The sequence below is a fragment of the Meles meles genome, chromosome 12 (genome assembly GCF_922984935.1).
Source record: "Meles meles chromosome 12, mMelMel3.1 paternal haplotype, whole genome shotgun sequence".
NCBI lineage: Eukaryota > Metazoa > Chordata > Mammalia > Carnivora > Mustelidae > Meles > Meles meles.
Window position 1 is genome coordinate 14802260 of NC_060077.1, and position 19676 is coordinate 14821935.

The 19676-nt window shown below is 48.0% G+C and overlaps 1 protein-coding gene across 1 annotated transcript; it reads right to left on the reverse strand.

The window, feature by feature from the left end:
• Positions 1-991: 991 nt before the first annotated feature.
• Positions 992-19254, reverse strand: RILPL2 (Rab interacting lysosomal protein like 2). Its single transcript, XM_046025164.1, has 4 exons — positions 18591-19254; positions 10902-11053; positions 5147-5260; positions 992-1538 (listed from the first exon to the last, which is right to left on the reverse strand). Exons 1-4 carry the CDS (start codon positions 18918-18920, stop codon positions 1508-1510), a joined length of 627 nt encoding a protein of 208 aa, XP_045881120.1. The 5' UTR covers positions 18921-19254; the 3' UTR covers positions 992-1507.
• Positions 19255-19676: the final 422 nt, after the last annotated feature.

Sequence of the window (19676 nt, forward strand, 5' to 3'; positions counted from 1 at the left end):
GGGACCAGACTGTTCTGATCACTGTAGCTTGGTGATGTAGCTTGAAACCTAGGATTGTCATACCTCCAGCTTTGTTCTTCTTTCTCAAGATGGTCTGGTTATTTGGGGTGTGTGTGTGTGTGGCTTGTGTGGTGCAGTCAGTTGAGCATCCGACTCCTGGTTTCAGCTCAGGTTGTGATCACTGGGTTGTGGGATCAAGCCCCGTGTCAAGGTCTACACTGGGTGCAAAGTCTGCTTAAGATTCTCTCTCTCCCTCTCCCTTTGCCCCTCCCCACCATGTCTTCTCTTTCTCTCTCCCTCTCTAAAATCAATCAATCAATCTTTTAAAAAAACATGCTTTGGTGAGTTGGGAACTTTTGTCAAAAAAAAAAAAAATAATAATAATAATAGGGGAACCTGGGTGGCTCAGTCAGTTAAGCACCTGACTCTTGATTTCGACTCAGGTCATGATCTCAGGGTTGTGGGATCAAGCCCCACATCGGGCTCCATCCTCAGTGGGGAGTCTGCTTGGGATTCTCTCCCTCTCCCTCTGCCCTTCCCCCTGCTCATCCTTTCTTTCTCAAATACATAAATAAATCTTTAAAAAATAATAATAAGGGATGCCTGGGTGGCTCAGTTAGTTAAGCATCTGCTTTCAGCTCAGGTCATGATTCCAGGGTCCTGGGATCAAGCCCCGCTTTGGGTTCTTTGGTCAGTGGGGAGTCTGCTTCCCTCTCTGCCTGCCCCTCCCCCTGCTTATGCTTTCACTGTCTCTCTCTCTGTCAAATAAATAAAATCTTTAAAAATAATAATAATAATTTGCAGATTTTTCCCCCTCTCATAGCAACACAAAATCCTAGTACATCACACAGAGTCACTGAAATAATATACCAGCATGTAAATGTGCAAAATACACACACCCAGTTCACAGATTTGGAAATCGAGACTCTGAAAGGTTAAAGCACCTTATACAAGGTCTCATAACTCCAGACACCACTCTAAAACACTCAGAGAAAGTATAAAAGTCATTTCACTTTAATACAAAATCATGTAAAGAAATGTTAGTAAAATCGAATGTTCACTAAGTATCTATGAAATCATCACTGGAATGTTGATACCATTTTTTCCTGGATTCTCTCCTCCTCATTCCCTTTGGGCTCAGAAAATTTGCTGCTGCTAAAGACCCAGGTCATCTGTGAGACCAGACGAGCAGAACGCACATCTGCACGCCGGAGGCCCCTCCCAGCAGCTGGTGAGCAGCAGGAAGTGGGCCTCCTTTTGCTTTCCTTCTGCTGTCTTCACTTCTTTGTGCCCCTTCCCCGGCGCTAGCCAAGCCTTCAGGGGTGTCCAGCTCTGCGGCCTGGGGAAAAAATGATCACGAGAGAGCCTCACCTCCTTCCTCCTTGGTGGCTTTCAGGGAAAACAGGTGAGCAAGTGCAGTGAGTATGCGTGGCACTGAGAGATGAGTTTGGAAGTCTTGATGCATTGCCTTCTTGAGTCCGAGAACCTCATAATTGTGCCTTTCGGTCTACATCTGCTTCCCCGATCGGAAAGAGAACCTGGGTGTAGAGAGAGAAGGGTATAGATGGAATGAAGCAGGGAGCACAGAGCCCTGCAGAATCGGGGACGGGCTCTTGTAGGCCACTGACTCAAACACTTGCTCAGGACTCAGGGAGAGGGCAGGCACTGTTCAGGGGGTTTCCATCTACCAGCTCATTTCACACTCATAACTCCTCAATGAAGTCAGTGCCCTCAAGATCCCTATTTTATAGATTAGCAAACTGAGGTCCTTCAAGGTTCAGTAACAGGCCCAGGGTCACACAGTAAGTTGCGGAACCAGGAGTTGGACCCAGAGTCCACTTATGCACGGGGCGATGCGGAAAAATGGTGTCTGAGCTTTTTTTTTTTTTTTCCCCTTAATTTCAGGAGGTTCTATTGTGGAGGAAGCATCCATGTTACCTACAGTTATAAACAGATCTTCGCAGTGAATAAAGATCAGCATGTAAATTCTTGGAGAAAACCTAGATATCCCCCGAGACCTGATTATCAAACGTTCAGTGTTTCTCCCTGTCCTATGCAAAGTTTTGAAAAGGAAGAAATCTCTCTGGGGTTGATCACAAAGTTCAGTCTGCAGCTGTGAGAAAGACCCAGAGCTGGCTGGACGGTTGGAAAGCCAGTGACAGGGAAAGGGGCTGGTGCTTCTTGTCGGAGGCAAAGCCCCCGAGCACCGAGCGAGGTTAGCAGCTCTGCCCACAATGGCTGGGGTGGGCCCTGGACTAGTGTTGGGATCCAGGCATCAGGGCTCAGCCGTCCTCCCCTCAGCCTGTACATATCCCCCTCACCCGGCTCTTCCCTGTCTCAGGAAGTGACATCACCCCCGCCTCGTCATTCATGCCAGGACTCCGGGAGTTGTTCTCAGCTCCCCCCCCATCTGCTATGTTAGTCATCCTGCCCCAAATATGTTCCCAATCCCGACACTCCTCATCTCCTGCACTGCCCCCCTCCCCAGTCCAAGTCACCAGGATGAGTGCTACTGCCCTCCCGCCGCCCCCTGCAGTCCACTCAGATGACAGCCGGAATGACCATGTCGCTCTACAGAGCTGACTAAGTCATTCCTCACCTCACACCCCTCCGTGGCCCCCCTTTGCCCTCAGGATAAAGCCCAAAACCCTTCTTAGCACAACCTACTTCCTCAGAAAGCCATTCCTTCATTCATTCTATTTTAGCTATTCATTCATTCATTCATTCATTCAATTAATGAGCTCGTCTGCCCATGAAATTGTGGCCTCATGCTCATTAGACACATGACCTCAGGCTAGCGTGAGCACAGAACGAACAGCTTATTTTTGCTGTATCAGGCTCAAACTCTAAGGGGCCCTAAGGGGTGGGGTGGTGTACTGATGCCTCGGCTCCCTCCCCACCGGGCCTGGTCTTACTAGTTGCTGTGTCCCTCTGCTGACCACCCTCTTCCCTTTCCCTCATAGGTCCCGCACCCCCGTTGCCAGGCTGGGCTGCTTCTCTATCCCTTGCTGGTTCCCTTAACCCTGCTCACATCTGTAAGATGTCTCTTCTTTAAAGCTTTTCAGTCACTCTCTTTAAGTGTGCTATTCGTTTCTTGCCAGAACTCTGGCAAGAGTCCCTCTCCCACATCCCCCATCGCTCATCCACATTAAGTGCCTGGCCCCCACAGGCATTTATTTTTTATGATTTTATTCATTTATTTGAGAGAGAGAGAGCACGAGAGGAGAGAGGTCAATGGAAGTAGCAGACTCCCTGCCGAGCAAGGAGCCTGCCACGGGACTCCATCCTGGGACTCCAGGATCATGACCCAAGCCGAAGGCAGCTGCTTAACCAGCAGAGCCACCCAGGCGCCCCTCCCATAGGCATTTAAAAAAAATATTTTATTTATTGATTTGACAGAGAGAACACAAGCAGGGGGAGCAGCAGGCATAGGGAGAGGGAGAAGCAGGGCTCTGCTCAGTCTCAGGATGCTGGGACCCTCAGCGGAAGGCAGGCACTTTAACCACTGAGGCATCCAGCACCGCCCTCCCCCACCGCCGTCCCAGCCCCCAGGCATTTGAGATCCCTGACCTAGGCTGCTTCTCAGCTCTGTCGGAGGAGTCAGGGGCTGATACTTGTCACATTCCCAGACATTCCCAGAGCGGCCAAGGCAAATGGGCTGTTTGTTTCGTGGAGAAAGAGGGAAAGGCGCGCCTCATTGTACTGACTTGTCTGCTACGAAGGCGTCTCTCAAAGTGTAATCCAAGGGTTCTCCACATCAGAGTTACCCGGGGAATTTAGCAGAAATCCAGATTTCTGGAATTCATCCTGGATTTGACTTCTGAGAATCTGAATTTTAAACACGACCCATATTCTGGGCGCCTGGTTGGCTCGGTGGATTTAAGCCTCTGCCTTCAGCTCAGGTCATCCATGATCTCAGGATCCTGGGATCGAGGCCCACATCAGGCTCTCTGCTTGGCAGGGAGCCTGCGTCCCTTCCTCTCTCTCTGCCTGCCTCTCTGCCTACTTGTGACCTCTGCCTGTCAAATAAATAAATAAAATAAAATAAAAAAGACCCCACATTCTATGGTTTGAGCCTTAGCACCTGAAGAAATGAGGGATTAACAAGGGAGCATAAACACGAAGGACGTATTCAAAGGAAATCACGTTATGTGTCCCAATGATGGGAGACACAGGGTCCCCTAAAGTTGGAATTAAGAGCGGGTCAGTCCCTTAGTCAGTTAAGGTTCTGCCTTCAGCAGGGGTCATGATCCCGGAGTCCTGGGATCAAGCCCTGGTTTAGGCTACCCCCTTAGCCTCCTCTCTCTCCCTCTGCCCTTCCCCCCACTTGTGCTGGTGTTTCTCTTTCTCTCAAATAAATGAATAAAATCTTAAAAAAAAAAAAGTTGGAGGTAAGAGAGGTAATGAATCAGCTGCCCCTGCCCCCCCCCTTTTTTAAAGATTTTATTTATTTATTTGATAGACAGAGATTGCAACTAGTCAGAGAGGCAGGCAGGGAGAGAGAGGAGGAAGCAGGCTTCCTGCTGAGCAGAGAGCCCGATGCAGGACTCGATCCCAGGACCCTGGGATCATGACCTGAGCTGAAGGCAGAGGCTTTAACCCACTGAGCCACCCAGGCACCCCGCCCCTGCCCCTTTTTAAGTAATCTCCACAGTCAACATGGGTCTCTAACTCATGACCCCAAGATCAAGAGTCACGTGTTCCTCCAACTGAGCCAAGCCCCCATGAATCCCCCTTAAACTCTAATAATTCTTGTTTTTGTTGTGTTGTTGTAGTATTATTCTATCACAGGGAGGCAGTAGTGTAGAATCTGGACTTCTCAGGTTCAAATCCTGACTTTACTTTTTTACCATCTGGGTGACCTCCGGCAAATTACTTTGCCCTCTAGTATCTGTTTCTCCACCTGTGGAACGGAGATGTGGCCGCTCCTACCTCACAGGGTCACTGTGAAGAGTCTATGAATTAATATAGGTCAAGTGCTTAGACTACTGCCTCACAGATCTCACGATAGCCCAGCCCCGAATTTTCCTATCCGTTGTAGCACCACCAACCAGGACGTCCACACCCGGGGTAGCTGGCCAGCCTCCTCGGGCCTCCACTCCTTCCCTCAGCAATGATTTAGTGGCTATGGAGCCAAGTAACTCACAGCTTCCTTATGATTGTCTTCTCCTCCTTGTTACTGCTGGCCTTGTTGGTCCTGGCGACAAGGGCGTCTTTTTCTCTTCTTCCTCCTGGGCCTTCTCTTGGTGGAATCAGACCACTGGGGAGAAGGGGACGAATAAAAGGATTATTTTATTGCAGACCTCTCTGTGTAGCTCTGAAAGCAAAGGGTCTTAATAATAATAATAATTGTATTAGTATCATTGAAAGTTAGAATCAGAGAGATTCTGGTTCGAATAAGGAGAATCTTCCCCCACCTTTCCCATGTTGATATCTCTTCTTTCTTTCTCTTGTCTAAATGCATTGGCCAGTACTTTGAGCTTCTCCACTTTCTAGGAATATGGCCACGTATCAATTCTCTACCTTAAGCCTTGATTTTTCTCATCAATGAAATGAGGGTAATAAGAGGGACGTCTGGATGGCTCAGTCAGTTAAGTGTCTGCCTTCAGCTCCGGGCCCTGGGATCGAGCCCCATATCAGGCTCCTTGCTCAATGGGGAGCCTGCTTCTCCCTCTGCCTGCTACTCTCCCTGCTTGTGCGCGCACGTGCTCTCTCTGACAAATAAATAAATAAATAAATAAATAAAATCTTTAAAGGAAAATGAGGACAATAAGAGTAACTGCCTCCCAGGATCGAGTAATTAAGTGAGATAATACATAGCACCTGACATTAGAGCAGTGAAGAAAACAGATGAAATTATCTATCATGCAAATTTATGTTTTTCCATTGGGGAAAGAAGCAGTCAATAAACAGATAAGTTGGGGCGCCTGGGTGGCTCGGTCGGTTAAGCATCTGCCTTTAGCTCAGGTCATGATCTTGGGGTCCTGGGATCGAGCACCACCTTGGCCTCCCGGCTGAGCAAAGAGTCTGCTTCTGCCTCTCCCTCTGCCCCTCCCCTCCCACTTGTGCTCTCTCTCTCTCAAATAAACAAATAAAATCTTTTTTAAATTAAACAAATAAATTAAGTAAAATAAAAGCTACAGTAAGTCAGATGGTAATAAGAGTTGAATTTGTATTGATTGACAAGCTATTGGGGTCAGCTGACTTAAGGAGGACCAGAGCATTCCCCCGGACTTGATATGCAGAAGCTGGAAGAAAGCTGTTCTCTCTCGTCTGTCCAGCTGGCATTGCCAGCAGCCACATTTCTTAAGATTCCACAATACAAGAAATACATTTCTTAAGTGTCCACAATGCAAGACAATGAGGCCAACACGGAGAAGCAAGGAGGAAAGAAAGAGGACGTAGCTGCAGGTTTTTTTCTTTATTTCTGCAAGCAGTCGCAAGATCCCTCCCAGCTATGTGGGTTAATAAATTCCCTTTTGTATTTGAGCTAGTTTGAATTGGATTTCTGTCACTTGCAACCAAAAGCAGGCTGACCACAGCACAATGTGGCAGTGTACGAAATACTTCATACATTGCTTATTAACTGCACTTAGGTCTCTTGCTGTGGCATCTGCTGGTTCATTTATACCTGTGGTGTTTCCCCTTCCTACAGACTGGATCGGGTCTCCCAGAATCCATGTATTGAAGCTCCAAGCCCCAATGTAATGGCATTTAGAGATGGGGCCTTTGGGAGACAATTAAGTTTGGATGAGGTCAAGAGGGTGGGGGGCCCCATGGTTGGATGAGAGCCCTTGTAAGAGGACATGTCTGAGGGCTTCCTCTCTTTGCTGTGTGCAAGAAGCCACAAAGAGGGGTGCTTGGGTGGCTCAGTGGGTTAAAGCCTCTCTGCCTTCGGCTCAGGTCATGATCTCAGGGTCCTGGGATCGAGCCCCGCATTGGGCTCCCTGCTCACTGCGGAGCCTGCTTCCCTTCCTCTCTCTCTGCCTGCCTCTCTGCCTACTTGTGATTGCTGTCAAATAAATAAAATCTTAAAAATAAAAAAAAAGAGTTCGAGACAGCAGGCTTCATCCTTCTCTCTCCTTTGCAAAGAGGGAGCTCTTATTATTTAATATTATCATTTACATTATTATTATAGGATTAATACATCATTAATTTATTGTTAATAACCCCCCCTTTTCTATTATCTATTGTTACATAAACCCTAAGCCACAGTGATTTTAAACAATGAAGATCTAAGACTTCCCATGGTGGCTCCATTTCTTATGGTTGGCTTGGTGGGTCATCAGGGGGCTGGGCACAGCTGGGACCGTCTGCTGGGGCACCTCTGTTCTTTGTGTGACGTCTCCATGGTACTACCCTGAGCTTGCTCACAGTACTGTGATCTCAAGCATTCCACGAGGACCAAAATGGAAGCTGCAGCAGGCCTCCCCTAACTTCAGAAGCCAAACAGCATTGCTTCCACCACATTCCATCGGTCAAAGCACCGATGCTGTCCAGACTCAAGAAGAAAGAAAAATAAGACTCTAGCTCTTGAGGGGGTAGAAAAGGCTCACCGCAGAAGGCACACAGGATGGAAAAAACTATGGCCATCTTCGGAAGCAGGCTGCCACGTCCGCCCCAAGGAAAAACCACCACTGGTACAACCTTGGACCGCGAAACTGATGCAGTTGCTAGGAGACTACCTCAGCGGACATGCTGGTTTTTCCAGAATACAGGACCCAAGTGAGTAAACAGAATCCTGCCATCAGCTGTCCTCTACCAGATGGGAAGTACACGGCTGCTGCTCTCCGGGAATTCAAAACTGGAAAGAAAGCATGTCGCTCTATTCTCTACCAAGCTGCTCAAACCCCAGCAGTTCAGCCGATCCTGTCCTTAACTACCTGTGTCTGAAGTACTTATTCGATGAGAGGAAGACAGGTCTTTCCATTAACATGGTTCCAACCTCAGCAGAAGGAAGGCGATTAAATTCCTGTTGGCAGAACTCAGCCCTTTCAGATTTGGCTTGCCAGAACATTTTTACTGTATTGCTCCTCCTTCAGAGATCCTACATTGAATGGATTTATTTATTTTTTCAATATTTTATTTATTTGAGAGACAGAGACAGAGAGAGAGAGAGAGAGCCTGAGTCGGGGGAGGGGCAGAGGGAGAGGGAGAAGCCGACTTCCAGCTGAGCAGGGAGCCAGACCTGGGGCTCCTGGAGATCACGACCGGAGCGAAGGCAGACGCTTCACTGACTGAGCCCCCCAGGGTGCCCCTGAGTCAGCGTATTTCTTCCTTCTAAACTTTCAGAGTCCAAACATGGCATGATAACTAAATGCGCAGGCTCTGATATCGGGCTGTCTCAGGTCGCATCTCACCATGGCCACCATCAGCTATGGGACTTCAAGCAGGTTCCTGACCTTCATGAACACCTTGGAGATATGTTACTTTAGCTCACCTTGCTCTGAGCACTAACGGAAATGATGCTTGCAATACACTGGGCAGAGCGCCTGGCATGCAGGGTGCAGGCACAAATAGCTGGCCCCGAGTTTTTATTCTCCTGGGCTTTCCTTCTTCCGTGTCTAAGGGAATCTGCTTTCTTTAACTCAATGGTTTTCCGGAATTATTCGACCACATAGCCCCTTTCTTTTCCTTCCTTCCTTCCATCCTTCCGAGTCCCCTTTTTGAGAAGCACCTACACAAAAGGAAACATCTTGGGAAACAGGGTGCAGATGGATACAGCAAAGTGCAAACCCAATAGGTCAACAGCTTCCTATTTCCTCTCTTGCTGGTCCTACAACCTATTCCCTACACATGTTATTGTGATTTTTGTTTTTTAGGATTTTATGTTTAAGTACTCTCTACACCCAACATGGGACTCAAACTCATGACCCTGAGACCAAGAACTACGTGCTCCACTGACTAAGTCAGCCAGGTGCCCATACTATGATCTTTTTTGGCTTTTTTTTTTTTTAAGATTTTGTTTATTTATTTGACAGAGATCACAAGTAGGCAGAGAGGCAGACAGAGAGAGAGGAGGAAGCAGGCTCCCTGCTGAGCAGAGAGCCCGATGCGGGGCTCGATCCCAGGACCCTGAGATCATGACCTGAGCCGAAGGCAGAGGCTTAACCCACTGAGCCACCCAGGCGCCCCTTCAGTGTGTATTTCTAAAGAACAAGGACATGCTCTTACCTAACCAAGTAGTTCAGTTATCAAGCTAAACACACTGATATTTTATTTTAAAGATTCATTTATTTATTTGTGTGTGTGAGAGAGCATGCATACATTTAGTGAGCAAGGGGAGGGAGAGAGGGAGAGGGAGAATCCTGAAGCAGATTCCCTGCTAAGCTCAGAGCCCAACACTGGGCTCGATTCCAGGACCCTGAGACCAGATCTGAGCCGAAACCAAGAATCGGAGGCATAACTGACTCTGCCACCTACGTGTCCCCTTTTTTTAAAAAAAGATTTTATTTATTTGATAGCGAGAGAGCATAAATAAGGGGGAGCAGCAGGCAGAGTGAGAGGGAGGCAGACTCAGCAGGGAGCCTGATGTGGGGCTCGATCCCAGGACCCTGAGATCATGAAGGACCTGAGCTGAAGGCAGGCGCTTAACCTAAGGAGCCACCCAGGCACCCCTCCCCCCATTTTTTAAAAAGTAGGCTCCACACCCCATGCGGGGCCTCATGACCCCCCTCAGGGGGATCTCAGGACCCCGAGATCAAGACTTGCATGCTCTACCAATGGAGCCAGCCAGGTGCCCCTCACATTTGACCTTTTAAAACACTAAATCAGGGGCATTTAGTGCCTGGGTGGCCCAGTCGGTAGAGTTTCTGACTCGTAATCTCAGGGTAGTAAGTTCAAGCCCCACACTGGGCATGGAGCTTCCTTAAAACACACACACACAAATAAAGCAAGCAGTAAACCAGATCTTGTCATTTCCTTGATTAGAACTTTCCAGTGACTCCTCACTACCCTCACAAAAAAAGTAGAACCCTTCCCGGGGCTCACTAGGCACACTTCTCATTGTCTACCTGTGCTCCAGCTTCCACCACGCTGGGTCTCTCAAACCGGAGACGGTGGTTCCCTGCTCAGGGTCTTAGGGCTTCTCACTCCTCTCTTGCCCTACCGATCTTTCCATGGTCGGCTGCTTCTTGTCATTTGCCTCAGAAGTGTCTTCACTGACTACCCATGTAAAACAGGCCCCTCTTAAAGCCTCTGTCTTCGGCTGAGGTCATGATCTCAGGGTCCTGGGATCCAGCCCCACATCGGGTTCTCTGCTCAGCAGGGAGCCTGCTTCCCCCACCCAACCCCACGCCTGCCTCTCTGCCTACTTGCGATCTCTGTCAAATAAATAAATAAATAAAATCTTAAAAAAAAAAATAAATAAAACAGGCCCCTCCTCCAGCCCCCAGCCCTTTGCTGCCATATGTCACCTTGGTTTTTTTGTTTTATTTAGAGAAGTAGAGAGAGAGAGAGAAAGAGGAGGAGGGAGGGGCAGAAGGAGAGGGAGAGAGAGCATCTCGAGCAGGCTGCACACCCAGCAAGGAGTGCGACACAGGGCCTGCTCTCACAACCCTGAGATGATGACCTGAGCCAAAATGAGATGATGACCGGACACCCAACCGACTGTGCTCCCCAGGCGCCCCGTCACCTTGGTTTCCAGTCTTTGGAGCACTTACCACCACTACCCTGCATGTCCATCTCAGACTTCCTTGTCACTTGCCTGTCTTCCCCCTAGACTAGCACGGACTGCCTCTGTTTTGTTCACTGCTACAGCCCGGGGCCAGGAACAGGGCCTGGCACCGGGCAGGTCTCCATAAACTGGCCGCGCGAATGGAAGGACAAAGACAGAGCGCGTCAAGGAGCTGTGGGCAGCGCTGGCCCGGCGGTGCGGGGTGCCCGCGGCGGTCCAGCCCCACCTCTTATAGCACTGCAGCTCCTCCTGCACCACCAGCAGCTGGGACTTGAGCTTGTTGCGCTCCTGGAGCACGTCCCGCAGCTCCTGGAGAGTGAAGCGGGGTCGGTTGGGGTCTGTCAGGTCAACCACCATTTTGTCCGGTCCCAGGTCTACCTGTAAGGAGAGACGTTGGCGAATGGTAAAGAAGCAAGAGTTCTAAGTACCGTTTTCCAAAGAAAAGAACCAGGGCTCCTTGGAGGAATGGCCGATGCCAGAGCTGGACCAGGGAAACTTCGAGATGAACCTGGAATGTTCCCTGGTGTAAGGGATGGAGGCGTATCAGAATGACAGTCTGAAGGAGCTCCCACTGGCCAGACTGAGAACAAGCTGAGTATCAGAATGAATAATAACAATGACCCTTCGAATAAAAAGAGAATTCAGGAGTTCATACTTAAAATTTTAAAATTTAAATTAGTTAATGAATGGGAATGTGATGGTTAATTTTTTGTGTCTGCTTGGCTGGGCTAAGGATTGCCCAGCTAGCTGGTTAAACATTATTTCATGGTGTGTCTATGAAGGTGTTTCTGGAAGCCATGAGCATTTGGACCGATGCACTGAGAAGAGCAGATGGCCCTCCCTGATGGGTGGGCGGGCACCATCCAATCCACTGAGGGCCTGAATAGAACAAAAGGAGGAATGAGGGTAAATTCTGAGCTCTGTCTGTTGATGGGGGATATCCTCCTTCTCGGGCCCTCAGACTTCGACACTCCTGGTCCTTGGGCTTTAGGTCCCAGACTGGGACTTACGCTGCTGGCCCCCCTCCCCAGTTGAGACTTCCTGGTTCTCTAGCTTGCAGACTGAAGGCTGTCTCAGCCTCCATACATGTATGAGCCAATGCCTCAAATATCTCTCCTCTTCATACGGATAGCTGCATCCACTCTTGGTTCTGTTTCTCTGGAGAACTCTGACTAAAACAGGGAAAGAAGAGGGGAATCTGTGCTTTACAGCAGAAGACCAATTAATGCGTGTGGAAGATGAGAGAGTGGGACAATCATCCTTTAGGGGTGCCTGGCTGGCTCAGCCCGTAGCTCGGAGTTGTGGGTTTAAGCCCCATGTTCGGTGTAGGGATGACTTAGAAATAAAATCTTTACCAGAAAAAAAAAAACAAAAACATCGTTGTTTTTTTTTTTTTTTTAAAGATTTTATTTATTTATTTGACAGAGAGAGATCACAAGTAGCAGAGAGGCAGGCAGAGAGAGTGAGAGGGAAGCAGGCTCCCTGCCGAGCAGAGAGCCCGATGTGGGACTCGATCCCAGGACCCTGAGATCATGACCTGAGCCGAAGGCAGCGGCTTAAACCACTGAGCCACCCAGGCGCCCCCAAAACATCGTTTTTTAACCAACTTTGTAATGATTGATTCAGGGAAAACTAATGAATGGATCTAAAAACTTTTAGGTAAAAGCCTATCGGGGAACAGAATATTTTCCACAGTTTCGAAGTATTTTCTCGCAAGCCCTTATGAATTACAAAGAGGAATAAAGGCCCCTATACAGTGCAGAACTCTTGCAGACACCACATTAACCAAGGGCTACAAGTTGACATCACCAATAATGACCAACGGAGACAAGTGCCTCCTGATAACAAGGATTGTGACACAGCATCGCTTCAGGGCTGTTCCTGCTAAACACGTATCACTTGGATCCACCCATGACACCTCAGAACAAACCCAAATTGAAGGACACTCTACCAACCAATCCATAGCCTTCAAAAATGTCAAGGTCGTAAAAAGACAAGGAAACGCTGAGGAACTGTTCCTCAGGTGACTGAAGAGATGTGTCAACCAAAGGTACTGTGTAACCTGGGACTGGGTCCTGCCCCAGAAAAAGGATGCCGTAAAGGACATTATTGTGCATTTTGAATAGGGTAATATATTACGTCTTTGTATCCTGTCACTTTTTCCCTCTGAGTTCAGTCATTTACTTGCGGCTATGCAATAGTATGTCTTGTGGGATACTCACTGAAGTATTCAGGGTAAAGGACCCTAATTTTTTTTGTTTGTTTGTTTAAAGATTTTATTTATTTATTTGACAGAGAGAGAGAGCACAAGCTGGGGAGTGGCAGGCAGAAGGAGAAACGGGCTCCCGGCTAAGCAAGGAGCCAGATGCGGGGCTCGATCGCAGGACCCTCAGATCATGACCTGAGCCAAATGCAGACGCTCAACGAACTGAGCCACCCAGGCGCCCCAGACCCTAATCGTTTACTAATCCTGCAACTTACATAATATCTGCTCAGATCATTAAGGAAAACTAGCAGTGAAAATATAATATATATGCATACTGTTTCTGTATATGCATACATACATACCCATATATGTGTTTTGTGTAATAAATACTTTGGTGTGTATCTTCTAAGACATACTACACACTACACACAAAACTGAAGACAACATCTGAATCCAGTGAAAGGTACACAGGTGTTCATTGTGCTTTTCCTGCAACTCTTCCATAGGTTTGAAATGTTTTCTAACTAAACTTTAAGCAACTGTTGGAAAACAACCTACATGTCCACGAACAGTAGCCCAGTTAAGGAAAAACTAAGGCAAAACCACACCGGAATGTTGTGCAGCTGACGGAGAGAACAAGGCACAGTATAAAGAGACAGTAGTAACGGTGAGCACGTTCCTCCTATCAGACTGACCCGGATCAGGGTGTTTGAGCACTCCCAGACACCGGTGCTGATTGCAGGAGGCGTGGGCCTCCTTGGCCTCCGAGAAGTGTAATTTAACATTACATGTTATCTGAATTTCAGATGCTCCTTCCCTTTGATCCAATGCCTCCATTTCCTCAAAAAACTCTCCCTCAGGAGCCAGATGGTTTCAGTGTTACATGTGCTAAGAGTAAATGGTCGGAACATAAACATCTTTGGATGGGAGACTGGTTAAAGCAGAGAATCATAAACTTTTTTGTGCCACGGACCCTTTTGGCAGCCTGGGAAAGCCCATGCCGCCCTCCTCCAAACAATGTGTTAAAATGTATAAAATGAAAGGCACAAAATTATAAGGAAACCAACCCAAGAAGACAGAACCCTCATCAAAATCTTTTAAAAACAAATTCGTGATTACTATACCTGCCTCTTTATTAAATAGAGTGAGCTAGACGCAGGTCTGGTGAAATACTGAACAAAAACGAAACTTTGAGATGTGAACGACACCGTAATGGGACATGAAAATGTCTGTGATTTCCATCGGTGATCATCACAGGCATTGCTAGTATACTGTAATTTGTTGTCTATATTCACAAGTAGAGAAAGTGATACATTTCAGCTGGAAGTTAATGAAAATTAAAATATAATTTTTTCCATGCAAGGACATGGACCTCTTGGATTAGAATCAATGATTCCCTTGGGTATCCAAGAACTTCAGATTAAGAACCCTCAGCAGAACAACTGATAACACCATACAGTGGAAGTTTTCCTCATTAAAAGACAAGGAAGTTCTCTCTGTCCTGCTTTAATTCACCTTTCATGGTAAGTGAAGTGAAAATGCACAAAAGGCAGAAATGGGTATATGTTATATCACCCTTTGTGTAAAAAGTGGAAACATATTTTCATATCTGCTTTTGTTTCCAGGAAGTATCTCTGGAAGGATACACAAGAAACTGATCATTTAAATTTTTTCCAGAGAGGGCAAGTGGGCAGCTGGGGGTGGAAAGAAGTAGGGAGGTCGATTTTTCAAGGCAAATGCTTTTGCACCTTTTGAATTTGGAACTTAAATTTTTTAAAAATTTTTTTAAAGATTTTATTTATTTATTTGTCAGAAGGAGAGAGAGAGAGACAGCAAGCACAGGCAGACAGAGTGGCAGGCAGAGGCAGAGGGAGAAGCAGGCTCCCTGCCAAGCAAGGAACCCGATGTGAGACTAGATCCCAGGACGCTGGGATCATGACCTGAGCCGAAGGCAGCCGCTTAACAAACTGAGCCACCCAGGCGTCCCTGGAACTTAAATTTTTTTAAAAAAAGAGGGGCACCTGGGTGGCTCAGTCGGTTGGGCGTCTGCCTTCAGCTCAGATCATGATCCCGGGGTCCTGGGATGGAGCCCTGCATTGGGCTCCCTGCTCAGCGGGGCGTCTGCTCTCTGCCCTCTCCCCCTGCCCCTTCCACTGACTCATGCTGTCTCTCTCTCCCTCTCTCTCAAATAAATAAATTTTAAAATCTTTAATTTTTTTTTTTTTTAAAGGAAGGAAAGGGACGCCTGAGTGGCTCAAGTCAGTTGGGCATCCAACTCTTGTTTTTGGTTCAGGTCATGATCTCAGGGTCATGAGACAGAGCCCCGGTTGGGCTCTGTGGTCAGCGTGGAGTCTGCTTGGGATTCTCTCTCTTCCTCTGCCCCTCTGCCCACTCATGACCCCTCTCTCTCAAAATAGATAAATAAATAAAATCTTAAAAAAGAAAGGAAACAAAAATACCTCACACCTATTCGAGAGGCTACTGTAAACAGACAAAACAGAATAGAACAAATGTTGGTAGGGAAGTAGGAAAGTTGGAATTCTTGGGTACTGCTGGTGGGGATATAAAATGGTACACTTGGGGCACCTGGGTGGCTCAGTGGGTTAAGCCTCTGCCTTCGGCTCAGGTCATGATCTCAGGGTCCTGGGATTGAGCCCCGCATCGGGCTCTCTGTTCAGCAGGGAATCTGCTTCCCCATCTCTCTCTGCCTGCCTCTCTGCCTACTTGTGATCTTTCTTCCTGTCAAATAAATAAATAAAATCTTTTAAAAAATAAATAAAATGGTACACTTACTATGGAAAACCACATGGCAAAGCCTTAACAGATTCAAAATAGAATTATCCTAGGATCCAGCAAATCCACTTCTAACTATACACCCCAAAGCATTGAAAGCAGGGACTTGAAGAGATCTGTATACACCCATTTTTTTTAAAAGACTTATTTATTTTTTGGGAGAGAGAAAGAGAGCATGTGCTTGCAAGCAGGGGGAGGGCCAGAGGGAGAGAGAGAGAATCCTCAAACAGACTCTCTACTGAGTAGGGAGCCCAACTCAGGCCTGGACGCCAGAACCCAGGATTGTGACCTGAGCCCAAGTCAAGAGTTGGACGCTGAACGGACTTGAGCCACCTGGGAACCCCAGTATATAGCCATGTTCACGGCCGCATTACTCACACTAGCCAAAAGGCGGAAGCAACCCAGGTGTCCATCGACAGGTGAATGGATAAACCAAGATCCACACAATGGAATACTATCCAGCCGCTAAAGGGAAGGAAATTCTGATACACACCACAATGTGGATGAACCCTGAAGACATTATGTTAAATGAAATAAGCCAGTGACAGAAGGGCAAATACCATATAATTCTACTTATATGAAGCACCTGGAAGAGGCAAGTTCATAGAGATAGAACATGGACGGGGGAGGAGGAGTATGGAGTTGGTGTTTACTGGGGACAGGGTTTCGGTTTTGCAAGATGAAAAGAATTCGGGCAGGAATGGAGAGGGATGGTTGCACAACCAGGTGAATGTACTTAATGACACTTAAGTGTGCACTTAAAAATGGTTGGGGTGGTAAATTTTATGTGTACTTTACCGCAATTAAAAATAACTTAAAATTTAAAAAAAAAACAAGAAAACCAATACGGGGTATTTTTATGAACTGCCTAGTGGTGCTAAACAAATTCATTCTCTCTGCTCCTTTCCCCACCCCTGTTCTTAACACTGCGGTTTGGGAGGAAAATGCCATCTCACTGCAGGCTTATAAAGCCTGTCCGCTGTGCCCCACACAGGAAATCACCCAGGTCCAGAGAACGTGGTACATAGTCTGTGCTGCGGATCCCTCCATATGTACATGGTCCGTGCTGCGGATCCCTCCATATCCTTGTTCCTGGGCTTGGAGGTGGCAGGGATGAGCTCAGAACATGAGCTGAGCCATCCTGAGCAAGCCACTTAACTTCTCCTGAGTCTCAAAAGCCAGGCTATGAATCACAATACTCAACTATCTCTTATGATGGACAGTAAAGTAGAAATGTATACAAGCACAGTCGTCACGGGGACAAACGAACCTAGAATCACCACCAGGGAAGTGACCAGAAACTTTCACTCTTTTTTCCCTGCGAATGTCAGCAACCCTGTTGCTCTTGCCCTTTCTTGGCACGCTTCTCAGTTTTGTGATCTTGTACTGCAGTTCTGGAGGCGGGGTACCTTACTTCTCCCATTAGACAGGATCTCTGGGAGGGCAGAGTCCTGGTCTAATTTACCTCTGCGGCCCCAGGGTCCAGCACGGTGCAATCATTCATCAAATATCATTCCAACAAACAAGGCCAAATGTCTGTATGCCTTGTGCAGTGGTGAAGACCAGCATCTCTGAGTTCAAATCCTGCCTGTACCTCTTACTTGCAGTAATCCTCTGGTAAATTACTTAACTGTCCTACGCCTCCGTTTCTTTAAAACGGGTACACTGATAGTAAGAGGACTAAATGAGATAGTCCACTTAGAACAGTTTTTTTTTTTTTTTTAAGTATGGCTGGAGAGCCATTAGTAATTCATATTGATTTAATCAATTGTAACAAAAATTTAAAATAGAATAGGCAAGTAAAGGGGCGCCTGGGGAGCTCAGTCGGTTAAAAGTCTACTTTCAGCTCAGGTCATGATACCAGGGTCCTGGGATGGAGCCTCAGGTCTGGCTCCCTGCTCAGCGGGGAGCCTGCTTCTCCCTCTGCCTGCTGCTCCCCCTGCTTGTGTGCTCATGCACACACACTCTCCCTCTAACAAACAAATAAGTAAAACCTTTAAAAAAAAAAAAGAAGAAGAAGAGGCAAGTGTGATTGTGCGTCATATTTAATAAGGGTGAGTTAAGATAAATTGTTTCTTAAAACTTGTTTCATCAATATTGGAAATTGATAGAACGGGTATTTTGTCAAATGGAGGCATAACATACATGCACTAATCTTGAGATTATAGCCTGGTGATTAAAAAAAAAAAAAATCTCTTCACTTCCTTGTGTTTTTTTTTAAATTAGTTATTTGCCAAAACCAAGAGTCTTGCATTTAACGGACTGAGTCACCCAGGCGCTTCTTGCTGAGCTTTAACATAGGTACACACCCATGTAATCACACCCAGATAAACTCCCTATGAACCCCCCAAAACTGGGGCTACCATCAATCTGTCTTCTATAGATAGAGATAATGTTTCCTGTTCTTGAATTTCACATAAATATATAGTAGGCTCCCTTTTGTGCCTGGATCCTGTCCCTTAGTGTAAGGTCTGTGAGAGTCACACACACGCTTGTGTGCGTTAGCATTCTGGTCTTTTTTCACTGCTGTGTAGTATTCCATTGTGGGATCACACTATTTTAAAATCCATTCTTCGGCTGCATTTGTTCTGGTTTGGCACAATTCTGAATAAAGGTGCTCAGAACATTCTAATGGCCGTCTTTTGGTGGTCCTGCTGAATCAGAAACTCCTGGGGCCAGAGCCCAGATATCTGTGCTTTAACCAATACTCTTGGTGGTTTCAGGGCAGAGAGCCTCGGCGGTAGGTCAAGTCAAAAAGGCCCGAAGCCCCTGATTCAGAGCAAACTCAGAACAGGGCCCAGCACCTAGCAAGCGCTCGATATATGTAACTCTGAAGTGTTTCTCATCAGAGGACTGGATGCTCCCCTCCCACGCAGCCCAGGCTGCTCCCACAGGGCCCTGCCTGCCCGCACTCACCTCCCGGCCGGCGGCGGAGCCCTCTGTCCGCAGCCCCTCCACCTCCTTCCTGAGGTTGTCCCTCTCCATCCTCAGCTCCTCCACCGTCAGGTTACCCTCGTTCACCAGCGTCTCCAGCATCTCCAGGACGCGGACGATCTTGAACTGCAGCTGTGTCACCCGGGGGTCGCTGCCCAGGGCCATCAGCTCGCGGCCCATCACGTAAGAGATGTCATACACGTCCTCGGCGGTCAGCTGGAAGGGGCTCTTGCCCAAAGCCCCCTCGGGCCCAGCCTCGTCCCCTTCCCCCTCCTCTTCTTCCTCCTCCTCTCGCAAAGGGGGCTCCTCCATGGCCACCCAGGCCCCCGCGGCCACAGGAGCTGCTTTCTCAGAAACCCCAAACTTCTAACTTCCTCCCCGCGCAGAAAACTTTCCGCCGGGCTGAGACCCTGCCTGCCCAGGCCTGGGGGATGGCCCAGGAGCGGCCAATCAGCGCAGCCGAGGGGTGGGCCCGGGGCAGAAAGGCCGAGCTCCCGGGCTTCCAGGCCCAGACGCGGGGTGCACCGGCCCCGCTGAGGACATTGCAGGGGGGCGGCCCCCAGGATGTGGTTTGGGACACGAGAAGACAACAGAAAGGGAGGACAGCCGAGAAGAGGAACGGAGAGATTAAGGGGTGACCGCGATTGTCCCCGGGTGGGAAGTGTTGCCAACCGGGTGGGGGAGGGGCGGCCGCCTGAACCCCGCCCCTGGTGACAGCCGCTGCCGCCGCTGGGTTTCCATGGAGACGGGGGCGGAGTTTCCACCGCGAGTCTGGGAAAAGAGGGTAAAAAGCACACAACTTTTTCCTTTCTATGCTCGAGATTTTCAGCCATAGAATTTGCATTCTACGTGGAGGAAGATCCGGGTCTCTGTTTGGGGCTATTTTTAGAAGCCTGCGATAAAACAGGACAGCTGTTAGTGTCTGCGCCTGGGAGTCAAGAGACCTGGGTTGCACAGAACTCCCGGGCCCACGGTCGCCGGGATCTGCGGCATCTGACTTTCAATAAAATGGAGAGTCCCTGGGCTGTGCGCTCTGCGGATTCCCGGGCTCCGCCCCTGACTCGGCGT

Bases quoted from the DNA above. Each gene is read 5' to 3' on its own strand.
- RILPL2 (XM_046025164.1), bottom strand. From the start codon at position 18,920: ATGGAGGAGCCCCCTTTGCGAGAGGAGGAGGAAGAAGAGGAGGGGGAA. The intron at 11,054-18,590 runs GTGAGTGCGGGC...CTCTCCTTACAG, and splicing joins GCTCCGCCGCCGGCCGGGAG to GTAGACCTGGGACCGGACAA. The intron at 1,539-5,146 runs GTGAGTTACTTG...CTCTACACCCAG, and splicing joins AAGACAATCATAAGGAAGCT to GTTCTCTTTCCGATCGGGGA.